A 25,665-nucleotide genomic window follows, 5' to 3' on the forward strand; every position below is an offset into this window, starting at 1 on the left:
GTTACCACTAAACAAAGACATGCTTGCTTCAACGAATGATTGTTGATGACCTCGTTTTTACCAGTCGTCACCGAGTTATAAACAAAATGTTTTTTATTTTATATGTGAACTTAATTTTGAGGCCGTCTGCTGTTTCTGTTTCCTGCCAAAACATTTTGTGTTGCCCTTTGATGGAGGAGAAACAGGTGTCATCATCTGGAGAAAGCAGATAAGGTGAATCAAGCGATCTCAGTCCCTCACTCTCATGATGTGCTGTTTCATCTAGACTCTTCTGCTCAAACAATCCCCATACCAGTCTCCTTAGCTTATTTTGCAAACATCATTTAAAATGTATGGTAGCCATAAAACTAGTAGACCTCTCGTGGTACACCCAAGTACAATTGCTGTAAAGTGTAAACATTCATTGAAAAAAGAGACACAGAATTGAGAGATGTTTTATCTCTCAGATGGAGCAATGGTGTGACCTGCCACCCCGCCCCCCACACACACATACACTTGACATAGTGAGACAGGTTTTCAGCCCCCCACACATACACTTGACATAGTGAGACAGGTTTTCAGCCCCCCACACATACACTTGACATAGTGAGACAGGTTTTCAGCTCACATCCACACATACACTTGACATAGTGAGACAGGTTTTCAGCTCACATCCACTTGACATAGTGAGACAGGTTTTCAGCCCCCCACACATACACTTGACATAGTGAGACAGGTTTTCAGCCCCCCACACATACACTTGACATAGTGAGACAGGTTTTCAGCTCACATCCACTTGACATAGTGAGACAGGTTTTCAGCCCCCCACACATACACTTGACATAGTGAGACAGGTTTTCAGCTCACATCCACTTGACATAGTGAGACAGGTTTTCAGCCCCCCCACACATACACTTGACATAGTGAGACAGGTTTTCAGCTCACATCCACACATACACTTGACATAGTGAGACAGGTTTTCAGCTCACATCCACACATACACTTGACATAGTGAGACAGGTTTTCAGGATGTAGCAAGGGAATGCATCATATTGACTACATTTATTTCTTTTTAAGTTAAATACCAGCATCATACACATGTATGCCTGGTCCCCTGCATCCCACAACGCATTGGGCTGAATTACATTTCACAAGAAATTTCAATATTTCTCTAATGTTGACTTGAGTCTTGAGTAAAAGGTACTGTCCATTTACTTTGCAATCGATTGTGTTTCTCACAAAGACCAGTTCGGCCTCATGATTATCTTGCTGACAATAAGTTGGAAAGGCACTGAGAAAGCACAACTGGACAAGATGTCTCCAGAAAAGACTAGATGAACTAACATGACCCACTCATCCAAATAACGTATGACAGTTTGAAGTATGTGGGTGAATTACAGGCAAGATTTTAACATCATAGGGTTTCATGATTGATTAACATCACATCAACATAATTGAATATTCATTATTACAAAGTCAAAATGATGACGCCACTCAGGCAGGAAAAAAAGACAAAGTAAAACATTTAGAGGCTGGGTATGTACATTTCAGTGAGCCCTCTGTATCATCAACTCATCCTCAGAACGTTTGAGTGCTGACCACATTTTTTTTTTTATAGTGTTTCAAGAAAAAAGGATTTTTAAGCAAGCATTCTCTCTCTGACCTGGGATCAGCTCATGTCACTCAACACTTCTCACTTTGACCAAAAATACTGATACAGATGCATGTAAAACATGCAGCCTCTAATACCTACATACGAATTATACTCAGAAAAAAAAAAACTGCTTGTTGTCCCCTGGAGTTCAATATGAAGTCCAATCGCTGGGTGGGAAACGAGACAACCAGATCCAGATCAAATCCTGTTTTCTGTAACACTACTAGAACTACAAATGAAAATCTCGTCAAACAGCATTTGATATCACAGGAGAAGGACAGGAGGGATGAGTGCGATGATGATGAGGTGAAGCAGGAGCAGCCGGGGGGGGACACACCACAGCGCCTCCTCCCCCTCAGTCTCTGGTGCTGGCCCTGGCAAACGCCAATCCCAGCGCCGCATCACGCCTCTTCTCTTAGCCACCGCAGTGTCAAGCAACCCGCATGGCAAAAGTCCGCCCTGATCCACCCTTCCCCCGTCTGTTTCCACAGCAACCCTATACAAGTTTGTTTTGGTTCTAGGGCTGGCGAGGGTTGGCAGTTTTGTTTTGGTTGTGTAGATGTCTTTTTTTTATTACATGTTCTGATTGACAGGTGTGACATAGTTGCGTGGGAACATTCCCGTCTGCCCGTGGTACGCCCCTTTCCACCAGTTGGGGTCGGAGTTGTCCAACACTTGGATAAAAGCGCCGCGGCGGAAGCCTAGCTCGCCGTCCTCCTGCGGGTCGAAGTCAAACAGCGCCTGTACATATGTGGAATGTTGCTGAAAGAAGAAAGAGGCAGAAGAGAGGACACCGTGAGGATACAGAGTGGACTAAGCACATCTTATCCATGATAGACACAGCCAAATACTGCAAGTTTGCTTATTGTTACCAGAAATTGTCAATTTCTTAGGCTTTATAATTCAATGATAACAACGGCACACATTCTACTATTCAATTTCTTGTATTACCATATTACTAAACCCACACAATGTAAAAGGCAAATGCTCCCAACAGCTTTCGCTAAACCCTGCACATATAAATGCATTGCACACACGCATACACACACACACACACACACACAAACAAACAAACACCTGTGGGACCTGCTCGATGTCTTTGAGGAAGATAGTCTGATTCCTTGATACGGAGCTGGTGCGGTGGTATTCCACCAGAGAGTTAAGCGAGTTGAATTTGACCACCCACAGGAAATACTTCCCTGCACCATCCCGTAAGACTTTGAAGTGCTGCACGTCATTGCCAAACCTAAGAGAATCCATAATACAGACAGAGAGAGACAGAGAGACAGAGACAAAGAGAGAGGCAGAGAGAGAGAGAGAGAGAGAGAGAGAGAGAGAGAGATACAGAGATAGAGAGAGACAGAGAGAGAGAGAGAGGCAGAGAGAGAGAGAGAGAGACAGAGATAGAGAGAGACAGAGATAGAGAGAGACAGAGAGAGAGAGACACAGAGAGAGAGAGACAGAGCGAGAGAGACAAAAAAAAGGAAGGGAAAGCATCCAGTATTAGGTGTCATTGCTACATCCAGTTTTTAGAAGTGTCACTGCTACATCCAGATGGCAGGGAAGCAAGCAGTCAATCAGATAAGAGACCCCCCCCCCCCAGTGCAGTTCACTTCCTGTCATCTCTTGCATGTCCCTACATTAGAGTGCCCCATCTCCCCAAACCATCTGTGTGGGATGGCATGCATCCTCTACAGTTCCTTTGGCCAAAACATCTGTTGGGGTTCTGATGTTGATGTGGAAATGCTGAAAATACTTGCATTTTAGTGGGATTATATCACTGATTCAACTGCTTCTGGCAGAGGTTGGGGAGGAAGTTTTAAGGATATGATAAACAGCGTGAAGACCCCAGGATATGAGAACATCTGTGCTGTGTAATGCTGCTGTTATGATAGTTGTAATACCAGGATCACGAGCTGCAGTTGTGTCACAGATAGGCAAAAGCATTCGGGTCCCCAGGGCTAAATGGAGGCCAAATCCCTAATTGTCCTGATAAACTGGAAGGACCCGTACAGCTGATGTGGAACAGTCCACTGTTTACAGATACATGTACATGTAGCATATTGACATGCAGTGCATGTTGTGCTGCTATTCAGTAAACAAGTTCTTACTGTAGCACTCTTTTCTAGTGCTGCTAGCAGTACCTAAAAATCACCACTAGGGTACAATGTTGTTAGGCACCATAAGCTTAAAGTATCACTGAAAGTGTAACTGAGTATAGCAGAAATGATAATCTGAGGTGATCATTCATAGGAATGTTAAATAAGAAATAAAGATAAAACACAGCTGCACCCCTGATACAGACTTGTTTGTGTAGGAGTGTGCTTGTGTGGTATGTGTGTGATCTGTAATGGCCTTACTTTACGGAAAGGGAAAAGTCCCCGGGTGTACTTTCGCTCTCTCTGATGAGGAAGGCCCCGTCCTGGCGCTGTTTGTTAAGCATCTCCTCGGCCTTTGCCCGCGGGATCTTTCCATAAAACCACCTGACACCAAAGAGAAGCCATTAATCACCGCGACAACATCAAAAGAGCTTTTTTTTTTTTCCACCGAGGTTACAAAACAGGACACTGTGTGTACAAGCATGAGTTGAGACGGAACACACATTGGGTTGATTAATACGGAGGTGGCCTTTGAAAAGCCAGCGAGTGGCTTGACTGGTGATTATTTCAACAGCCTGAAAATCAATAACACTACATGAGAAGTAAGTCACTGGAACTCTAATAGGAATTATAATAGGTCATATGACTGAATGCATAGTAACGGTATAATAATTTTTTACCACACACTACAATTTCATAACAGTATTACAATAATACCCAACTGTTCTACACCAAGTTTAAACTATCCACTTGCTACCACTGATTCTTGATTTAATGCTGCAATTAAGTCAGGGATATTATGAATGATCTGGTCAAATAAACTGAGGTCACAAGCAGCAGTAGCTGCAGCATCGGTTGCTGTCACACTTCAGCGCTTCAGTGGAGAAGAGGAAACGGTGCAATTGCATTTGTGCAATCCCAGTGTGAGAGAGAGAGAGAGCGAGAGCGAGAGAGACAGAGAGAGAGAGGGAGAGAGCGAGAGAGAGAGACAGAGAGAGAGAGAGAGGGAGAGAGCGAGAGAGAGAGGGAGTGAGAGAGAGAGCGAGAGAGAGAGACAGAGAGAGAGAGAGCGAGAGAGGGAGAGAGCGAGAGAGAGACAGAGGGAGAGAGCGAGAGAGAGAGGGAGTGAGAGAGGGAGAGAGTGAGCGAGTGAGCGAGTGAGCGAGTGAGCGAGTGAGTGAGTGAGTGAGTGAGTGAGTGAGTGAGTGAGTGAGTGAGTGAGTGAGTGAGTGAGAGAGAGAGAGAGAGAGAGAGAGAGAGAGAGAGAGAGAGCCTGCGGGGGTATTGATGAAGTAGAGGAACACTCCGGGGTGCACTGGTGGCCACGTCAGAGTCTGCTGCAGACTCCCCACCCACACTCTCATGTCAATCAAACGTGTGCATAACTGCAGTGGATCTGGACCTCGTCCCATAAGGATGCCTTTGTTAGCAGGTTCTGGAATGTCAGCAGAGCAGGATGGTGAGATGAGGGCTTTAGATTTCTGGAGTGGAGGCCCTGGATGACAAACCCCAGGCCAACTGGTCCATCTGTCACGCTACCCCCCCTCCCCAGATCCTGCCTAATGCTTTAGCTTTCAGTTGACAAACTATCACCCAGAACATTGGAGAGGCTGTGAGGACCTCCTGCTCCATTTCATGATTATTTGCAGTCCTCAAGGATAGTTCTGATTGGCTGAGGAGGAGGTAGTGTTCAGCCTCTGTATGGACAGTGACGAATGGGCATGACCCTCCCAAAGCCACTTCATGAAGACCACAATTTCTCTCCATGTCATCCCTGGCCTATGATTCAAAGGGAGCCAAACACGTCACTTCAAAGCCACCGGGCTCTGCTATTAAACACAGCAGATCCAAAAACCCAGCAGGAAAAGTATACGGCACGCACGCACACGCCTGAGATTAAACAAGTTTCCATTTCAGTGACATTAGAAAAGGGGCTATTTTCTAAAGCTGCCTGGGTCTATTTCTACATGTGCCGCAGTTCAGGAGCAGGGGAAGGGTGAGTGGGTCTGCCGGGGGACACCGGGGCGCCTGAGTCAGCAGAATGGTGCTCCGCACGCCGGCCACATGATGAGGGCCTGAAACCCCAATGGGGAGCAGAGGGAGCCAAACCCAAAAACCCCTGACCACAAGGCTCCCAGTCTGAGAGCAGGAGAAAAGAAAAAAAACTTCAGATCCATTGCTTCCATGGCGTATCATTTCAGAGAGATGCTTTTGGCTGCCTGTCCTATTAAACAAAAACGAGGCAAGTCTCCCCAGCCCTTACGGATTTATAATAACAAACGGGTGCTACAGTGGTATGGCTCTTCAATGGGCCAGCAGAGCCTGACCAAGTGGAGGTGAAGGCTACTTAAAAGGCTACTAAAGATGGATAACAAGGAACAGTTACAGCAGTAAACCATTTTAGTATTGCTGTACTTGACGGGACCAGGACTTACGGATGTGGCTTCATTTCAATGTAATTCTTGGGGATGAAGCCTTCTCTTCCGTTCACCTCGGCCTTGTACCAGTTTTGGTCACATTCTTCATTTAAAACCTACAAATGCAGAATACACATCAAGTCAGCCATGATGAGAACGGTCATCAGCAGTATTAGAGAATAACCATCAGAATCACAGGCAAACATGCAAAAACAGGAGGGAGCAGCTTAATGTTTATACACCAAAACTCAGTGAGTGCCACAACAAACATTACATTCTTTTCTGACAGGTCTCCACAGACAACATCACGAGGCAAGAAACTCGTAAAAAAAAAAAGGGGACATATGGTTGGCCTAGATTTGGAGAGGAAGAGCAGACCAAAGCGTCCCCACCAGGAAGGAAGCGTGCAATATCCTTCCTGAGAGCAGAGCTCAGCGGGCGCGGGCGCACATGGGTGTCGTTGCCATGGAGAAGTCACGCTTTCAGGACAACACAGACTGTGCCACCCAGATACGGCTAAGCACCACTATTTCAGAAACAAAATGATCCATTGATACTTGTAGGCCCTGAACATAAGCTTACAGGCATAGTGGCACACACTTCAAAAGTCTGGATGACATTTCAGGTGAGCTTTGTTGAAACATCCAACGAGAACAGAGGGAAGAGGAGGGAAAGCATGTATGGGGCGAGATACAGATTCATTTATATCCAGATTTATTTGTGTGGATCAGATACAGATTAATTTATATCCAGATACAGATTAATTTATATCCAGATACAGATTAATTTATATCCAGATCCCTTTGTGTGGATCAGATACAGATTCATTTATATCCAGATACAGATTCATTTAGATCCAGATCCATTTGTATGCAGATGGGTCCCCCCTTATGAGCTGGGTTCTGCTGTCTTGTTATCAGAGATGTCCTCTCTGTCTGTGGGGAAAGAAAGGAGATGACTCCCCCTGTCTCCTAGCACTAGTGGCATTCAGTAAACAGCCATTAATCTTCCCCTGCTGCCGCCCAGCTGTTGTGCCTGCACTACCAGGCCACAAGATGAAGAAGGCTCGCACTGTAAACAACCATGGGGGGGGGGGGGGGGGGGGGGGGGGAAACAATGTGAGTGAAAACAAGAAGCGTCTTCATGACCTAGATTTGTATAGAGGACTCAAAATTCCACGCAAATGGCTTCCTAGAAAATAAACGTTGTTAAATGGCTTTAGTTTACAAGGAAATGCTTCGGAAACCGTGTTGCCTAAATATATCTTTCTGCCTTATGTCCACCAGGTTGAGCTGTAGAAGACCGTCGACCACTGAGGAATGACCATCGACATTGCATTGGTTCTCTCCAGCATTAGCCATCTGTATCTCTCAAGAAAGGGCGCCACGGTATGACACATCCTTACTGCGTTAAACTCCATAATATCTCCAGACATGAATGTCCAGTCTTCACCCATCTATGATCTACACAAGCTTCTTCTGTAAACCAACTGCACAAAATGGAAGCGACCTTCAGATCTAGATGGGATGGGATGAAGCTTGCTCACTCGTGTTGTCTGTGTGACCATTCACAGCACATGGAGCCCACCCTCACACTCCTGATGGTATGCTGCGAGAGTACGGGCAGTGGAGGAAACAGCTTCTGAACCACAATGCTGAACTAAAACTCATCCTCTCATTATCTTTCGAAAAGGATTTCAGCCCCGGAGGACAAACCCTGATTGTTTTTTTTTGTTCCAACCACAAGACTTGTGCATTCAGTAGGAGTAGTGTTGAGCCTGTGAGCGTGCATGTACAAGGGCTGTAGTTCAGAAGACCCAGTCGACCGAGAAGTGAGAACGAAATCCCCACGCACAACTCTGCCCCAGTTTCGTCCTCTTTCGAGAAAATCCTTTCAGCTGCAAAGAGGTTTTAGAAGGGATAAGCAAACAAACAAACAAACACCAGAACAAGATGGGGGTGATTAAAGATGTGCGGCTCAGTCTGTTCTGGCAGAGGGAGGACGTGAGGGAGGGGATGGATCGGACTCCAAAAAATCTTCCCAACCCAAAGCCACACTGAAGAGACAGAGAGAGCCGGGTTGCCCGCAGATGCCAGTTTGCTCCAATATTCAGAGTCCCGGGCCAGCAGTCTGCTGTCTCTTAGGAAATCCACTGTTGCTAGGCAGTGAAAAACATGGAAGGAAAACCATTGGTGTATGTGTATGTGTGTATGCATGCAGACAAGAGATAAGGAGATATTAGGTCAGTGACTGAGTATATCTGTCATCACAGATGGGCAGTATTGTTGTAAGTACTACATTTGAAATACATGGTATTAAATTATTATTTTATCACTTATGTTTTGGTAAAGTGAGCTGAGATCTTATTTCTATAAAGACATTTTGGGTGTCTGTATTTTTGTATTGAAAACCTATTTAAATATGGAACTTCATATATATGAATGCAAATAAATGTAGTTCATGACAGAGTTTATATGTTTTTTTATCAAAATATGATTTGCATGTAAGAGATTGCCACCCTTTGAGATGGCTTTGTTTCCCCCCCCCCAGTTTTTCATTAACTCAAAATTGTGTCAATTGTACAGCACTCAACATTCATTGATTTAAAATATGCTCCGTAAACAACTTGGCCTTTCAAATATTTGCACTTAAATCGCCTTTCAATCATGCACATTATGAAAAGGGTAATCACAGCCTTTGCCAAACAAAAACAACCTTTACCCCTTGTCATTACTGACACTATTTAAAGTTGACAACTCACTATGCAGCCAAATATAGACCTTACCAACAGCTGGTAACTACAGTCCGTTGAGAAAGCATTCAGACCCCTTCACATTTTCGACATCTTGTTATGTTGCAGCCTTATACTAAAATCGTTTAAATAAATGTTTTCCCTCATTAATCTACTCTCGACAAAGTGAAAATATGACATTGACGTATTGAAGTATTCAGACCCAGTCTTCTTGGGTATGACGAGCCACTTTTCTCTGCAGATCCTCTTCAAACTCTGTCAGGTTGGATGGGGACCGTCGGTGGACCGCTATTTTCAGGTCTCTCCAGAGATGTTAAATTGGGTTCAAGTCACGGCTCTGGCTGGGCCACTCAAGGACACACACACACACACACACACACACACACAGAGTTGCCCCTAAGCCACTCCTGCATTGTGCTAACTGTGCTTAGGGTGACTGTTCTGTTAGAAGGTGAACCTTTGGCTCAGTCTGAGGTCCTGCTCGAGCTTCGGTCCAGAGTTTCATTAAGGATATCTCTCTGTGCAGTTTTCCCTAAACCTAGACCAGTCACCCGATCCCCACCCACAGCATGGTGATGCTGCCATCACCATGCTTCACCATTGCCTAATGGGCAGGTGATGAGTGTTGCCTGGTTTCCTCTGGACACGGTGGTTAGTATTAAGGCCAAACCGTTCAATCTTGGCTTCTTCAGACCAGGGAGTCAGGATGGAGAGTTAGCATCCAAACTGACATCTTTAAAAATGTCGTCCCATGGGCGCTCACTCCTGGCACCATTTATACGAAAAGCCAATTAGGCACCACATAACATGACAATAGGCACTAAAAAATTGTGCTGCCCGTGTTGATAGTCACAAAAACATTAAGGAATGTACATAGTGGGCTTACCGTGGTGCAAGTTTATGATCGTGGTTAGCTAATAGGGTAACATTTTGCAAGACGAAACTCCAAGTAATTTAAGTATAAGGCGTTTTGTACTCCCAATGTGTACCGTTGGCAGTGTGCTATCCTTCTGATGACAAGCTAATCAATCCAGCCAACTGAAAGAAAACAACTTGCCGGAAAAAAAGCACACTCCCCGGCTTTTGAACTGTTATAGGCAGTTATAGACAGAATTTCTACTCCAAAACACTGGAATTAATGCTTGAGAACTGCTGAAGTGGTACTACATCTATTTATAGCGCACAAGGAGCATGGGTTGCTGCATATAGGCAAAGTCTTTACAGGCAAGGGTCGCCCCTCGGCTGTCATCTTAGCAACACCCCCCCCGGGCAGGTATTTCAGTATTTTGAATAGAATAGTGTGGGCCAAAAGCCATTGGCTTTTGACAAATCTCAACAGCCAGTCTCCTTTGTAGCTATCCTGAAATAAAAAATGTCAACATCCACGCCTCAGGAAGCTTGTGCCCTCACACTTAACTGGTGCATGAGCTGGCTATTTTAAAGCCAGGAACATCCACCAATCTGCATAGACAACACACCATTTTTTAGTGTCTTAGTGTTTTTAGGTTATGTGGTGCCTAATCAGCTTTTCATAGAAATGGTTCAGAAGTGAGCCTCAATGGAAGGACATTTTTAAAGATGTCGATGGTATTTCCTTGGCTGAAGTGGGTAGCATAGCATCAGCCTTTGAAATGAAGGGTATTTCCTTGGCTGAAGTGGCTTGCATAGCATCAGCCATTGAAATGAATGGGGGTGGAACTTCCTCACTCTCTCAGATCTATATAATACCTCCATGCGTCAGACCAGAAAAGCTTGTTTGTCACAGTCTGAGAGTTTGCAAACTCCAAGAGGGTTTTCCTGTGTCTTTTACTGAGGAGAGGCTTCTGCCATAAATCTCAGATCGGTGGAGTGTTGCAGTGATGGTTGTCCTTCTGGAAGTTTCTCCCATCTCCACAGTACCTCTGGAGCTCAGACAGAGTGACCATTACCTCTCTGACCAAGGCCCTTCTCCCCGGTTTCTCAGTTTGGCTGGGCATCCAGCTCTAGGAACTTTTTCCAATTATTAAGAATAATGGAGGCCACTTTGCTCTTAGAGACCTTCAATGTGTGCCTCAACATAATCCTGTCTCTGAGCTCTGCAAGGTGTAGAAACATCTCAAAGATGATCAAGAAAAATGGGAGGCACCTGAGTTTAATTTCAAGTGTCAATGTGATCTTTCAGTTTTTACCTTTAAAAAAATGTAATAAAATAAAAAATAAAATAAAAACCTGTTTTCGTCTCGTCATTATGGGGTATTGAGTGAATTTAAACGATTTTAGCATAAGGCTGCAACAGAAGGGGTCTGCATACTTTCTGAATACATTCAAAGTCCATAAGACTCACATATACTAACCCTGAGACTTTCATTTCATCACATCAGTCTGCGTACCCTTTCAGACACGACCACCATGGAGCACTTCAGACAGGAGGTCACAATCCAGAGGATCCATTTTTGTGTGACCCAGAGGCGTAAAGGTAACATGATGAGAATTCATTTTTAAAATGAACGACCTCTAGAGAATGGCCCATCAGAGATGAACCCTGAAAACCTGTTCCGTTTTTAGGACATTCTCTTGGGGTTGCCGTTTAAGGCAGTCTGGGCCAGCAGGCCATTTACGGCTACATTATGTGTCCTCAGTATTAGACCATGACAGAAACCAGCACCTATACACCGAAATGTGGAATTGGCTTGATTTGTGCAATCTCATTAAATACTAAAGTAAATGACAATATTGAGTTGATCACTTTTGTGAGTACAAATTACATACAGGTAGGCTTTATTACAAAGACTGTTCTAATTTTTTAAGATACATTCACAAATATGCAATAATCAAAAGATTATTACCATTATACTGTAACTAATTGTCACTATGAACTCAGCATGACCTCAAAGACCCAATTCCAACACAGACATCAGCCGCCAGACAAGTGCTGTCTGTAAACTACGCCCTGCCCAAGGGCATAGAGCAGATGACTACAGCTGTGATCATATCATGAGAAGTGTCAAAACATATGGCTGCAGATCAGGGGGGTATTCCAAGAACGTGGTTTAATGACAAACCTGTAAGTTCACTCACGAATAAGTGGGACATCTCCCAGTAGAAAAGCCCTATTGCTTCATTCTCCTAGCAACACAAAGCCATAGGGCATTACCACTTACTCTGAGTCAACTTACCCAGGTTTGTCAGCAAACCTTTACTTATGGCCGTTTACAACACTGGGTGCGCTTTGATCTGTAACGTGTGAGGAGAGGATGTGTGGTGGTGGAGGTGGTGATGGAGGCGTGGTCAGAATGACGTCTGAGTGAGGAGTCTTTGAGACTGGTGTAGGGATCCATCACAGGCATTTTAAAAACTGAGATAGAGGGCACGGTGGCGCAAGCCGATAAGTCCCCCCCCCCATCTACGGGCTTCATTGCCCACGGGGACACAGGTTCAAGTCTGGCCTGATGTCATTTCCTGGCCTTCTCCCCACCTCTTCTCCACCTCGCTTCCTGTCATAACACTCAAAACTGAGATAGAGAATATCCCTGTTACTCCGTAGCACAGGCCTCAGGAAAAAAAGAGGAGAAAATGGCTTTCTGGCTTTGCTTACATCAGACTACCATCACTACTACCTTACCTATTACCAAAACATGTAAATGTGTAACAATGCACGGACATGATACATTACATTTCACTGGTTTGGTTGAACCAGACTCACCTTTAGAGAGGGAGGGAGAGAGAGAGTGTGAGAGAGAGAGAGTGTGTGAGAGAGGGAGAGAGGGAGAGAGAGAGAGCGAGAGAGCTGGCTGATAGAAGTCATTAGGCTCTGTCTAGGAAATGAGGACTGCTCTCCTTCTGCGCCTGCAGAAGGAGAGCTGGCTGATAGAAGTCATTAGGCTCTGTCTAGGAAATGAGGACCAGCCTGACGAGCACACCAGGGAAGGGAAGAGCCAGGGAGGGCAACAACACAGCAGACAGAGAAGAGTCAGGGAGGGCAACAACACAGCAGACAGGGAAGAGACGAGCCAGGGAGGGCAACAACACAGGCAGGCAGACAGGGAAGGGAAGAGCCAGGGAGGGCAACAACATAGCAGACAGGGAAGAGAAGAGCCAGGGAGGCCAACAACATAGCAGACAGGGAAGGGAAGAGGGAGAAAGAGGAATTGAGGACAATCTTAGATTATGCTGGTGGCATACTAATGGGGTCTGGTCCCTGGCACAAGTTAAGAGGGAAGACAGACCGCCACAGACAAGTGGAGAGTTTGGGAAGAGGATTAACTTGCCTATTGTCTAGACCTGGACTGAGCCAACTCTTTGAAATGGTGGAAGGTGAATCTTGAACACAATGACTGTTAGACCGAAACTGCAAAATGTCTACCGAATGAGATGCTCCAACATAGTAAAAACCACAAAACAAAACGAACATACATTTTTTCCTATAATTTTGACAGCGCACATATATCAGCACATTCTAGCCTTATCATAGACAAACTGTTGTTCACTTATTATGTCAACAGATATCATGCAAAGAAAGTGATTAGTTGTTCTGCTCTATCTATGATCAGCAAGCTCACATCTAACACACAATAACACAAACAGCGGGTTGGGACGCACATTAGTGGAGTTGATCACTCCTTCAGTGGCTATATATGACCACCATGAACTAAAAACTATTTACGGACAAAAACTAAATATAAAAACAGTAAAACCTAGACAATGTTGTTTTGAGGTTCAGAGCAGCTGGTTTTAGTTTCTGGAAAGGTGGGCAATAATGACCGATAATAACCGAATTACTAGAGTTGGTGTCTCTCACCTAAGTGCAGCAAACTCCAAGACACTTGAAGCATGGACGTATGGGCAAGAATAACGCAGAGTTCTTCTGCTTCTGACCTGAAAACTAAAAGTAGCCCGACAAAGTTCTAGTTTTGAGAGCAGCTGTGTGGATTTGCTAATGAAGAGTGATCTCTAGGCTCATTCAGTGTCAGGAGGTCAGAGGTGTAGATATCTCTTCATGTCTGTGTACTCTTGACAGGCTGTCTCTGTACAGCTGAGAGCCTAACTCACTCGGTTCCTGACCGAGTACATTTCGTTGCCTCTGTACTTGTACTCTGTGCAATGACAATAAATTGAATCCAATCCAATCCTGTAAACTCTCTCATGCAGTGACAGACTGAGATGATTACGGTAAATGAATCTGTGACTCATGCTACGTTGGAACATTTGCCTCTTTTAATTGGTATGACTATAATGCAGATACATGTTAAGTCATGACTGCTTTGGAAGAAGGATGTGATGTGATGTTGATTTGGAGACGAACCTAACAGAGACCATATCAAAGGTTAAAAAAATGTTGATAGCAAGCACATAGAAGGAAAATCTAATGAGTCATCACCACATGTGTGACTGTGTCTACATTTGGCTTGAATGTGCATGAGACATATGCGTCGGAAATGAACTAGCCTACTGTGACTGTCGAAAACACTGACGGGTGAATTTCATCTAGGTGACTCTGTGGGTAAGCTGTGCACATTTAGCAATGTTCAGACTCAAGCAAAGTTGGTGTGCATCATGTACAGCATGTTGTATCATCATGTCAGATTTGTGTGTTCCAGCACAGCAGTCCTGCTTTGTCAGGTTAACTGCAAGGCTGTATCACACCTAGGGTTGCAAAAGGGCGGAACATTTCCGGTAAATTTCCGGAAGCTTTCCATGGGAAGTTAAGCTCGGGAATTTTGACAATTTCTTTGGCAAAAGTTAGCTTATAACAGGGAACTTAAAAGTAATAATAAAAAAAAATAAGACTAGGCAAGCCTAGCTCAGCTGGACCCTGGATGCAGTTAGTTGGGAACATTGTCTGCCAGAAACATAAACCTATGACTTTCTGTTGTTTTTGAACATCTTTGTCATTACCAAGCATATTGATTACTTGTTACACCGAAGCCATTTTAATACCAAGTTTATTTGTATACAGTGGGCTAACTTTTTACAGCAGTGAGAGTAGGATACATGTTCACAGAAAAGCTGTTGGGGTCCTTCAAAAAAGCGTGAGTTGGGCGACTTATCGAGAATAAAAGTAATTACTGCAAATAAAAAGCTCAACTAAATGCGTTCATTTTATATTTAGAATGGGACATTTTTTGGGTGGGTGGGGGGGGGGGGCTTCATAGGGAATACATTTATTTTATTCAACATTCATGTTTTTGTTGTTCAATGAAAGAATCCGTTAAAGTTTTACTCACAAATGTCATTAAAAACATTTATTTTAGAAATGTTTGCATGCATGTCTGCTTATGACAAAACGAAATGGAAAGGTAAATACAGTTAGTATAAATTACCCCAAAATTTCCAGTTTATTCCCGCTAATTCCCATGGAAAGTTTCAAACTTTGAATATTCCCGGAATTTTGCAACCCTAAACACACCCCTGTTCCACCATGCCGGCTGTACCTTTTCACACAGACATCGTTCCACCTCTGTGACTACCTCCACAGCTGGCTCAGAAGCGGAACAACGATGACCCCCCCATGACCTTTTAGACAGAACAGCGAGACGGAATGAAGGCGCAATATTCCCACCTTGAAAACGCTGTGTAAAAACACAGACTTCTCTCGACTCGTCAGAGATGAGAAGATCGACCCAGAGTGAAGCTACACTCTGATGAGTGAGTCGACTCATCCAATGCAATGCAAAGCTACCCTCCGTCTCTCTCTGTGCACAGATCTGAGAACAGAGCCTTGTCCTCTGACTGTCGCCATCAGAATGTACGTGAATAACACAGAGTGCCTCTGCCTCTGGCTCTTCTTTAAAAGAGTAGCCAGACAAAGTTGACAGATCTGAGAACAGCTGCGTCAAGGTGCTAATGAACAGTGATCTCTGTGCTTATTCTTCTCCAGGGTCTATATTTGACAGGGCGATGCACATTTGTGGTCATTATAATAACCAGGCCGTGTCTGTCAGTCAGGCAACAGCATTCCATCATGACCATGGCGGATTCCACAAATCCTCTCACCGGCTACTCTATACAGCCAGAGATTCTCTCACCTCGTAGGTCACGTCCCCTGGGCTGACACACCCCGCCGCTCCCAACCTGCTCTTGGAGTATATGTACACCCACCACACAACCATCTGTGGCCCACCATCGCACGCGAGGCAGTCCCCTCCGCTAGCCACAACGCCCCCGCAGCTGAACAGAGAAGATCCGCATGTAGGTGCAGAAACAGTCCACCCCGAACAGATTGGGCCCTCACACTTCACTGCCTGAGCATACTACGGTCATGTGACTTTACAGGTCTGGGGGTGATTCCCACAGCACAGGCATGGCAGCCATAATGGGTCTGCATGAAAAGAGAGGTAGAAAACAGCCATTTTAGTTCCAGGAAGGACTTCTTATTGTTTGTTAAGATAGATGAGCGAGCATAGAAAGGTTAATTGATTAAATGCTACAGTACAGAGGACATTTAGAACAGTGCTGGATCATAGGAACGAGTTTAGTGTGACAGATGAGCGAGCCTCACTTCTAAGCCTATCCACAGGGGTTCCCTGTGAACACAGATTCACCTTCTGTTCTCTAGTAACACATGGAAAACTGGGAGGATTCTCAGAGAAGGCGCCAAGGCAGTGTTTCAAAGGCTTGGGGGGGTGGAGACAAAAGTCTGAAGCAAACAACTCAGCCCTCGAGGTACGACACGTAATCTAAGGCGACGCCTGGCCGACGGAGAAACTGAAAATTATAACAGGCCAAGAAATCAACCATATAATCTGGCCCTTCCAATGAGAGAGAGAGAGAGAGCGCTCATTCGTCAACGCAGAATGAGTCAACAAGTCAACACTGTTTAACAGACACGTGTCCTGTCCACTGCCAGTCAGCTGTGATGCACAAAGCTGCCTCCTCAAGCTTCATGACTAATGTGCTGCTCCCCAAAGCAAGACAATACAGCTTGCCTCAACAACACTGAGCATGAATCACCTGTACCCAAAACACCAGCACTTTTAGTAGCTCTGAGCCATAACCAGTCTGCACCTGTGTGCAAACACCGGCACGTTCAGTACCTCTGAGCCATACCCAGTCTGCCGTCTGGTTTCAAAGGGGGGCCGCCGGCAGGGACTAGTAAACACTTGTCCAGCCTCTCCTGCTCAGCCTGCGGCCTCGGCACGGGCCGTTAAGCCATCATGGTTGTTTACCCAGAGCCTGTGATCAAGAGGCATCATTGAGCTGTAATGCCCGGCTTAAGTGGGGCACTTTTAACAAGCCCGCAGACAGACCTGGCAGGATTACGGCATTAGCGGGAGAGAGAGCCTGCTTTCTCCCTCGACACCACCTCACACACACACACACACACACACACACATGGCAGATGGACCAGCATCTGACACATCGCGTTCATCATCAGAGGGATGAGATCACTGGACAACGACTGATCCCCCCCCAGCAGGTCCTTGGAGTCATAACACCACCATAGACCAAAATCCAGGAAGTGGATCACATCTGTGATGATAAGAGGCTGCATGACTGTGTGGCTGGAAGAGACAAGTCGAGTAGCAGCGTGTCTTCAGTCAGTGCGGTGGCAGTTCAGGAGCCTGTGACTGTGGCTGTAGTGACAGATGGATCAGCACTGACACTGATCTCAGAGCGCGCCCTCAGGGGAGGTGTCACCCGAGCACTGAGTGCTTCGCTCCGCAGGATGACGGAGGATGTGGAGAGTGAGCGGGGGATGACTAAGGGCTGCCTCTGATGCGTCACACTCTCATCTTCTTTGTTTGGTACTCGGAGCCGTTAAATGTGTGCGCAGACTAGCTACACATCAACGCAGAGCGATGCACGGTGACACTCATCTCACGTCAGAACTTCCTTGGGGGGGGGGGGGGGTTTAAACTCCTGAGGTCCATAGCATCATTGCTGATGCTGAGAAAAATGACATCAGTTTGGTCTGAAATCTCAAATCCAATCTTCGCACCACATTATCACACAAACACGACAGACACAAGCTTTTAAATTCCAAGGACAACGAAACGTAGAAACGTAGAGTAATATGGAGCTACAACTCGATGAACTACTATAATCTGGGGAGGAACCCGATGCCTACGTTTAAATATTTCTAACCATCACACGAGGAGATTTGCCCAACATATTTGCCCAGTGGTGTTGTGAAGAATAGTAATATGCTATATATTCATAAATAACGACCAAACCTCGTGTTTCTGTGTGCAATAAGTAGTGATGAAAGTGAAGACAACAGTGGAGTCAACTGAGGATTCTGTTCAAGACTAGTAATATTCTGGTGACTACTTTTGATAGTGGCTGGTGCTATGCGGTTGATTAGCCATCAGCTCTGCAACTCAAACAGCCTCCCAAAGATAAAGTTAGACAAGCATTGCACAGCGATGCACAGCCTCATATTGTCAAGGTGAGCTATCTTCTGTTTTTAACTTTTCTTTCTGTATTCCCATTCTGTGGACTGGCAACTTTTATTGTAACTTTTATTTTATTGTCAACTTTTATTTATATATTCGTTCCATATTGCATTACTCCAAGAATGTGACTGCGTCTTCAATACTTTATCATTTGATCCACTGCATGTTTGGATTTGGACATTTACTGCATTTTCAACAAACTGTAAAAAGGCCTTTATTCCCTCTTCTTCTCCAAGAATTCACACTTACTTTGCAAAAATGATTGTGTAGGAGGCAGAGAGGGCCATATGACATTACAGACAGTCAAGGCATGTCACACTGCCTCAGAGGGTTAACCTCCGGTCTAGGTGCCTCTTTGTGGAGGACTCTAAGAGTTATTCCCTTGGCAATGAAGAAAATGGAGAATTGAGAGTTGAGATGAAAAAACTAAGGGTAAATTATACACTCATCACATTGTTGTCTGTGAGGAGCTCTGACAGCTTCCTGCAGTAATCACTCATGGCTTCTGGCCTGGTCTGAGTGAAGTGAGAAAAAGCATCATTAAGAGATGTTTTCCCTTCTCTCTCTCTCTCTCCGCCTGTGGCTTCCGTTGGGAGGATTCTATTGTGTTTCCCCTGCAGCCGCAGAGGAGACGGGGGCTGGAGACGCTTCTCCGGAGGATCGGTGGCGGCGGCGGCGGTGGGAAATGGACACAGAGCTCTGATCAATACCCACCGAGGAGGAAGGAGGGCCGCCGTCGACAGTATTCTGTGATATATGAGGAGTGAAACTGCTGCTTTTCCATTGACAAACAACTCAAAGCGGAAAAGAGGACAAAGTGGGAAAACACTGCATCAAAAGCAATGAAGGGAGGCCAAACACGCCTTTGCCTTGGCACACGGGGGGGAGCCCTCGGTCAATACAGTTAAAGCTGGGAGTGTTTTTTTTTTAGAATGATGTTAAGAGTTACAGTGGATCCTGCCAAATAAAAATACACCTCTGTCTGCTCACACAGTATTGACAAAGAAGTGAATAAATTGGTGTTTTCACAAGGGCAATACTAGCTGCACTGTACGGCAAGAATGAGCAGCTTTGATACCATATATTGCTTGTCAGGGATCTTAAATGGAGACTGTACAGGCAATAATACAAAACAAAAAAAATCACATCTTATGGATTTTGAAGAGTGACAGCAAACAGTTGTTTTACTATCCATGAAAGGGCAACAGAAATGGCCGAAGAGCTCATTAACTGCAGCGTTTAATGGTAGTCAACGCCTTAAGAATCCCAAACCCGATTGTATCCTTGTGCAGACTCACGTTCTAAACTGCTGACTGCCACACAAGGCATATCACACTGAGCTGGTATTTGGCACTACACTTCCCTTCATCTGAGGATCTCTCACTTTGTAGCTCCTGGAAAAAATTCCCGGTGGCCTTGAGAAAGTGGGACACAACGAAGAGGCGCTCCCCTACGCATCTCATCCCCCTCACCACCCGAGGGAAAAAACAAGAGAACTAGAAAATAAGGGTTACATTCCAGAATCCCTTCAAAGAGCGGGTCCCTGAGCTCGCTGCTAATAAAATTGAGGCCTCAGACCTCAAGAGAGTCTCAAATGAAGCGGGCTGCCGAGAAGAAACCCCTTCAAAGCCGCAATCAGGAGCAGAACACAAGCCTTCCCCCCTCCAGTCAGAAGTCATGATACAGTAATTAGAGGATTTCTTTTCCATCTCCATCTCAGTGCTGGTAGCCAAAGGGGACGACTGTTTCATTAAAGTGGTACAGGGCTCTAGAGAATAAAATCTTTTTGCCCTGCACTTCAGCCCTTGCATGCTTACAAGGAGACACGCTTGAATTATCAGCCATCTTCCTATATGCTATTTTTGAAAACATTCTAAAAGGTTTTTTAAAGGCTTGTACCGTATCACATTTTTCACGGCCTAGAAAAACCCCACCATGTTTCACAGCATTCTCCCATGTCAGCAACTTGTCAGCGGGTTTCCCAAGCCACATACAACTCCTCCCTCTCCTAAAAAACCCAGAATGCATTTTTCGCGAGGAGCAGGCCGTGTTGAAAACTAAAAACAACAGCTAACCCCCCGGCGACCTTCTGTCACCTCCTCCTTGACCTCCCCTCCCTCCCTCGTCTTTCTTCGCTGAGGCAGCACCACCCCCAGTCACAGACCAAGGTCCTGAGCAGGTTTTCCTCCTTTCTTGTGTTTACTTTTTCATCGTAGGGGTGGGTATAGAGGTACGAGGGTCCCTCTCTCCCCTCTCAAGCTGCTGGTTTGAGTTTGCAGCTCTCTACCCAGTGAGCTGGAGGGAAAATAAACACTGTCACCTCTCCAGAGCCCCTCACTTCCTGCCTCTCTCCCTCTCTCACACAGCTTATAGGGGTGCGTGTAAACACTCAAGCTGGAGCTGAAGTCTGCAATACCTATCTCCATATTTGCGTCCATCATGCCATATGGTAAAGGAAAGTTATTAAGCGCTATAAGGATTTACAGATAGCGCCGTCAGGATAAGCCTCTCAAAGCAAGAAAACTAATAATCTCCACGTAGCTGTGCAGCTCAAAATGACTTATTTGATTCAGGTTGTCTTCCTGCTCCACAAAGCTGGTGCCATCAGCCAAGGTACTCAACGACTCCATCCACCATGAGGCCTCTCTGCAATGGGCCCCTGTAAGATGGATCCATTATTCTGGTCACAAGAAAGATCTCTGCAGTTGCCTCTTTCTGCCATTTAGCCTGTGGCTAGGCTCCAGTTTCAGATCCTTCCCTTTCTGCTCCTTTCAGTCTAAAATTAGAACCCTGCTGATGTTCAGGCACTGCTGTTCTCCAAGAAAAATGACGTGCCTCGGGGATTAGTAGCGTCCTTAAGTGGAAGTGGAAAATGAATTCTGTTTCTGCTTCCCAAATTTGTCTGGTAAACCGAAACAGTTAAAACTCTGAGGCTCAGTAAATGGCGGAGAGTGCTTTTATCCAAAGTGCCTTGTTATCATGGAAGACCACAGCAGAATGCTGACAGGGAAGTCATGAGCACATTTTTTTTCTCCCCTTCTCAAAAAATTAGCATGAAAAAGCCATCTTCAGCTGCAACATATTAATACCACAGATCTCTGCTTGGAGGGGTAAGCCACTGCATGAGCAAAACACAACCCACATAGACTCTCTGACCCAAATTACAGAAAAAGGAGAGGAAATGGATTCTGTACGCTGCCTGTACTGAATTCTGATAATGCTGGAGAGCTTTGCCACGCGCTGCCAAACAACAAAGACTGGATGGAAAAGATCTCTAGTGGATGAGGCCAAGACAAGCCTCAGCTGGAGCTGGGACGCCAGAGCTGTACACGCAAACCCTCTGCTGTCCAACAAGGATTTCTGTGTTTTTTTTTTTTTTACCTCACTCTAACTGGAGCGGAGTGAGAACAGGACATTCAAGTCGGCTGACAATTTTCAAAAGTGAAACTGTTTGCACAGACCGCAGAGCTCCGAAAAGCATGTGGTTAGTGAGGAACAGGCTCAAGTTGAAGGGGCTGGGGGCTGAGAAGCATGTGGTTAGTGAGAAATGGGCTCAAGTTGAGGGGGCTGGGGGCCGAGAAGAAAAAAAACAGCCTCTTCCACAGTTTCTAAATTCAATTACACAGCTGGAGAATTGGATGGCAGGCGTTCCTGAATCCCCTCCAGACCCCCTCTCTCCGAAAAACCTCGGGAAGCCGAGCCTCATGGGAGTTGAAAGAGGAGGAGGGGGTGGGGGACGGGACTTGGTTTAGAGGCTGGAGCAGTGCGAGTAGGAATCGGAGAGTGCTTGTGCAACCCAGTCTCCTTTTTCCTCCCTTTTATCTCTTCCTGTCGTCCCTCACCATCCAAGTGTAGCACGCAGCACAGCGCCGCGGGCTCGGTAGCATTACTGTCAATCTGTTGCCTCAGACTCGCCGATTAATATTTATGCGCCCGCTCTACGCAGGCTCGGGCCTGTGGGACGGCGCGACTCGGCATGCTTCAGCTCCGCCTACTTCACCACAGTACCGCGGGTCAACATCAGTGGCTTTCGCAAGCATTAGGGCTAGCTTGTCAATGAAAAAAAATAAGGGATTTGTGTGAAGTCTTATACAAACTATGGAAGGCAAGGTTAGATCCACTGAGCGTATACTGAATGGTATTCGTCTGCAAACCTTCTCACACATTTCCACAACCCCTTTTTTAGTGTACCCCATGCATCCAGAAGATATGACTCCTTTAAGAACATCAAAGGATTATTCAGAAACAAACTGACACAATTTAAAAAAAAATTATACACTGAGGATACTACCACTATCAACCACAGTGCTGTTCCATAAGAGACAGTGAAATGAGGCTGATCCCTTTGACGACAGGCTGCTATATTCAGTTAGGCAGCCGGGCCAAAGGAAGAGGCCAAGGTTGTCCTAACGTGAGGGCAAGAGATTGAAGCCCAAGGGCCTCAAAATGATACTTTTAAAACGGCACAGTGCCAGAATAAAGTCTATCCGCCGGTGGTATGCCATGGTGAGAATCATCTCAATGCAAACGCATAGGTAGGGTTTTACTGTGGTGAGCTGCGGCTTCAGGCAGTGAGTGCCACCCTGATCACTCAGCTGAAGCGTGCCACTTGGCAAACGCCTACCCTGGAGGAAAGGATGAGATGAGTCATTAAACGACAAGGGCTGGTGAGATGGAAGACATCCTGTTCGGAGAACATTTAATGTCTCAACCACAAGAATGCTTTAAAAAAAAAAAAAAAATGTGATGCTCCTGAAAACGGAAATGGTTTCATTCTGATGTGAAGGCTTGTCTTTCCAGCAGAATATTACTGACTTGAGGGCCTACCTTTGTGTTTGAATTCAAATAAAAAAAAACAACAGTTTGCCTATTAAAGTGTTAAGGAAGCTAGGGGAGTGTTCACAATGACAGCACACACACAGTGTCTCGATCCTAAAACAGTAGACCTTCAAGTTAGGCTACCTAAATAAGAACAGATACTATGGTGATCTATTAGACAGCTGGTGAGGGTTGCTACTTCTATTTAGCCTCTTTCTGAACTCTCGACCTCTCTGCAGTCACTAGCATGATGGTTAAGTCTGTAAGGGACATGTGAATTGATCACAAGACATGATTTGATAGGCCTGAAGCTTTCAAAAGGTCTGTCAGTAAGATGCCCATAAGTCAAGTACAGCTCTCTCTGTGGTAAAACTCAGACGGTCAAAGGGCCAAGAGAGTAAATAACTATACACAACGCGAACAGTTTATGAGTAAAAGGGCGAGTGGATACCAACATCGCTCATCTGAACTGTTTTGAAACCACGTAGGCTACTTCAAGATCAACAACTTAATGCATTTGCTTATGGCATCCTAGTGCTAGTAGGCTACCTCTTTCCTAGCCTACCACAGACAGTCACTGCTGCTGCACATTAAGGAAGACTGCCAGCAACTTGAACCACTAACCCAGAAATAAAGATGACAAACACTAGTACAAATATTCAGAGCAGTTGGTGTTCCCAGGCGAGTGCAGCACATTCCTTGGTTAATACATTCTGTAACCTATTTTCGGTTCATGACTGCACACTACAAAGGGCAACGTTTCTAAGACACCAAATATACAAGCATAACCAGCACGATTACCTTCAGTATGTCTCCGCGCTTGAAACTTAGTTCATCTTCTGCAGTGGCTTTAAAATCGTACTTCGCTACGGCTTCCATTGTGCAGTGTTGTTGATAACCTGTTGTTGTGTCCGGGAGGGTACACAAACCAGTTGCTGTTCTCCGTATTTCTCCTCGACTTATTCCTTCTGGGTGGACGAACTGGGACAGACAGACTGGCAAGAAAATGACCAAGTTGGTTTACTGCTTCGCAGCCTGTACCCGTTGTTAAGAGGAGGCGTTTAGCGGAAGGTACGAACTGCAATACATAAAAATGCGTGTAAATCCGATGATATAACAAGTTTGTGAAGGAAAAACGCAACACTGCCAGTGCTAAATTGTGTTTGATGGCACCACACCCAGAGACAATAGCTACATTGAAAGACACCCGCATGTAGGGGAGGAAGGAATTAGCGAGCTGACATGTCACACAACCAACTACAGCGCACCCATATCCGAAAACAGCCAATCAGAGATGTGGAAGCAGTCTCGTCAAATAGGTGGATTTTAAACGTATGGGATTTTAACATGACTCATATGGACTGACAGTGTAGGACTAGAACAGCCGGCCTAAAAGCACGAATTTACCCTAGACGTTATAATGGAGATTTACTCACAGCCACGAGAGACTAACGTTATTATCCAAACCGGAGACCTCACGTGCAAGCTTTTGTGTTTATGACATTCTTGATCATGACAACCTTACAAGTTTAGAATTGCGATCTGAGGGAAAACCCCCTTACGACTTAATTCATTTTTGACGCGGGAATGTGTGGAATTTCATTGAATTACTGCATAGCCTCGCAGTCCTAAAACATAAATATAGTTGTATCGGTTGGTACCGTACCCACAAACAAAGTTTGAGTATCTCTGGGAGCAGAGGTCTAATTCGAGTTATGAGTATGGTTGGGCTATCAGCTTTACATGGCGATGATAAGATGGAAGGGACAACGTTGTTTTGAGCTAATTGGAAAACAATGCATTAACAGAAGGATAGTTTGCCTGCTTGAACAGTTCTAGAATCATATTCTGCTGTGTGCATCATGCTCAAGGTCGTGGTTTATTAGCAAAATGCAGTAGGCATTTTAGTTTATCGCTGTAACAATATCACACAATTTATGTGTGCAGGTTCTATTAGTGTTTAAACACTGTTTCGGAGGAGTACACCTGGAGATAGTGAGGAAATACCACTTCCATCAATTTCAATGGCAGAGAACTTTGGCTCTATGGAGGGAAAGTGAAAACCTACGCCCCTAGTGGTTTCGTGCCCATCGGAGAGCAGATCAGATGTAAAATCCCATAGACCGAATTTTCAAAAATACTATGAAGCCATATCCGTGAAATTATCAACCAAAATATTTGTGTAAACGTAATGGCAGCCAATAGTAGAGTGCTATGCAATGAGTAAACCTCACTCCTTACACCTTAAAGCAACATTTATACTTGTCGTTCCGGTCTTTGCACAGTGGCGGTGCGCTTTGGTGTCATATCTGTGCTTCTCTATGACCCTTCAATGCAGGAACATGGGGATTCCCAGATGGCACAGAGGGAGATTACGACAAGAATTGTATATTTGTAAATTGGATACAATTGTAAAATGTAATTGTATAACGTTTGTGTCTTCTACTACGTTACTTGCCTGGTGAAGACCTGAGGGTCAAAACTTTGCATGAAGGCTGTGCCAAAATATTAAGTTTTTTTCCTGATGAAAAAACACTGTTTAGTTGAGACCGTTTTTTGTCACCATAACATG

General features: G+C 45.1%; 1 protein-coding gene across 2 annotated transcripts; it reads right to left on the bottom strand.

The window, feature by feature from the left end:
• Positions 1–1,011: 1,011 nt before the first annotated feature.
• Positions 1,012–24,362, bottom strand: LOC105901960 (growth factor receptor-bound protein 2-like). Of its 2 annotated transcripts, none has more exons than XM_031563580.2 (5): positions 23,895–24,362; positions 6,168–6,265; positions 3,994–4,116; positions 2,720–2,879; positions 1,012–2,395 (listed from the first exon to the last, which is right to left on the bottom strand). In XM_031563580.2, exons 1-5 carry the CDS (start codon positions 23,970–23,972, stop codon positions 2,207–2,209), a joined length of 648 nt encoding a protein of 215 aa, XP_031419440.1. In that variant the 5' UTR covers positions 23,973–24,362; the 3' UTR covers positions 1,012–2,206. The 2 variants fall into 2 exon arrangements, with proteins under 2 accessions (XP_031419440.1, XP_012684928.2); XM_012829474.3 differs by having other exon boundaries at positions 2,711–2,879; positions 23,895–24,359.
• Positions 24,363–25,665: the final 1,303 nt, after the last annotated feature.

The sequence above is a fragment of the Clupea harengus genome, chromosome 26, assembly GCF_900700415.2.
Source record: "Clupea harengus chromosome 26, Ch_v2.0.2, whole genome shotgun sequence".
NCBI lineage: Eukaryota > Metazoa > Chordata > Actinopteri > Clupeiformes > Clupeidae > Clupea > Clupea harengus.

What these genes read in the sequence shown, in the direction of transcription:
- LOC105901960 (XM_012829474.3), bottom strand. Translation starts at nt 23,972, where the DNA reads ATGGAAGCCGTAGCGAAGTACGATTTTAAAGCCACTGCAGAAGATGAA. An exon ending in ATTGAAATGAAGCCACATCC is followed by an intron (nt 4,117 to 6,167) that starts GTAAGTCCTGGT and finishes CTTTGGTGTCAG; the next exon opens with GTGGTTTTATGGAAAGATCC. An exon ending in GACTTTTCCCTTTCCGTAAA is followed by an intron (nt 2,880 to 3,993) that starts GTAAGGCCATTA and finishes GGATTCTCTTAG; the next exon opens with GTTTGGCAATGACGTGCAGC.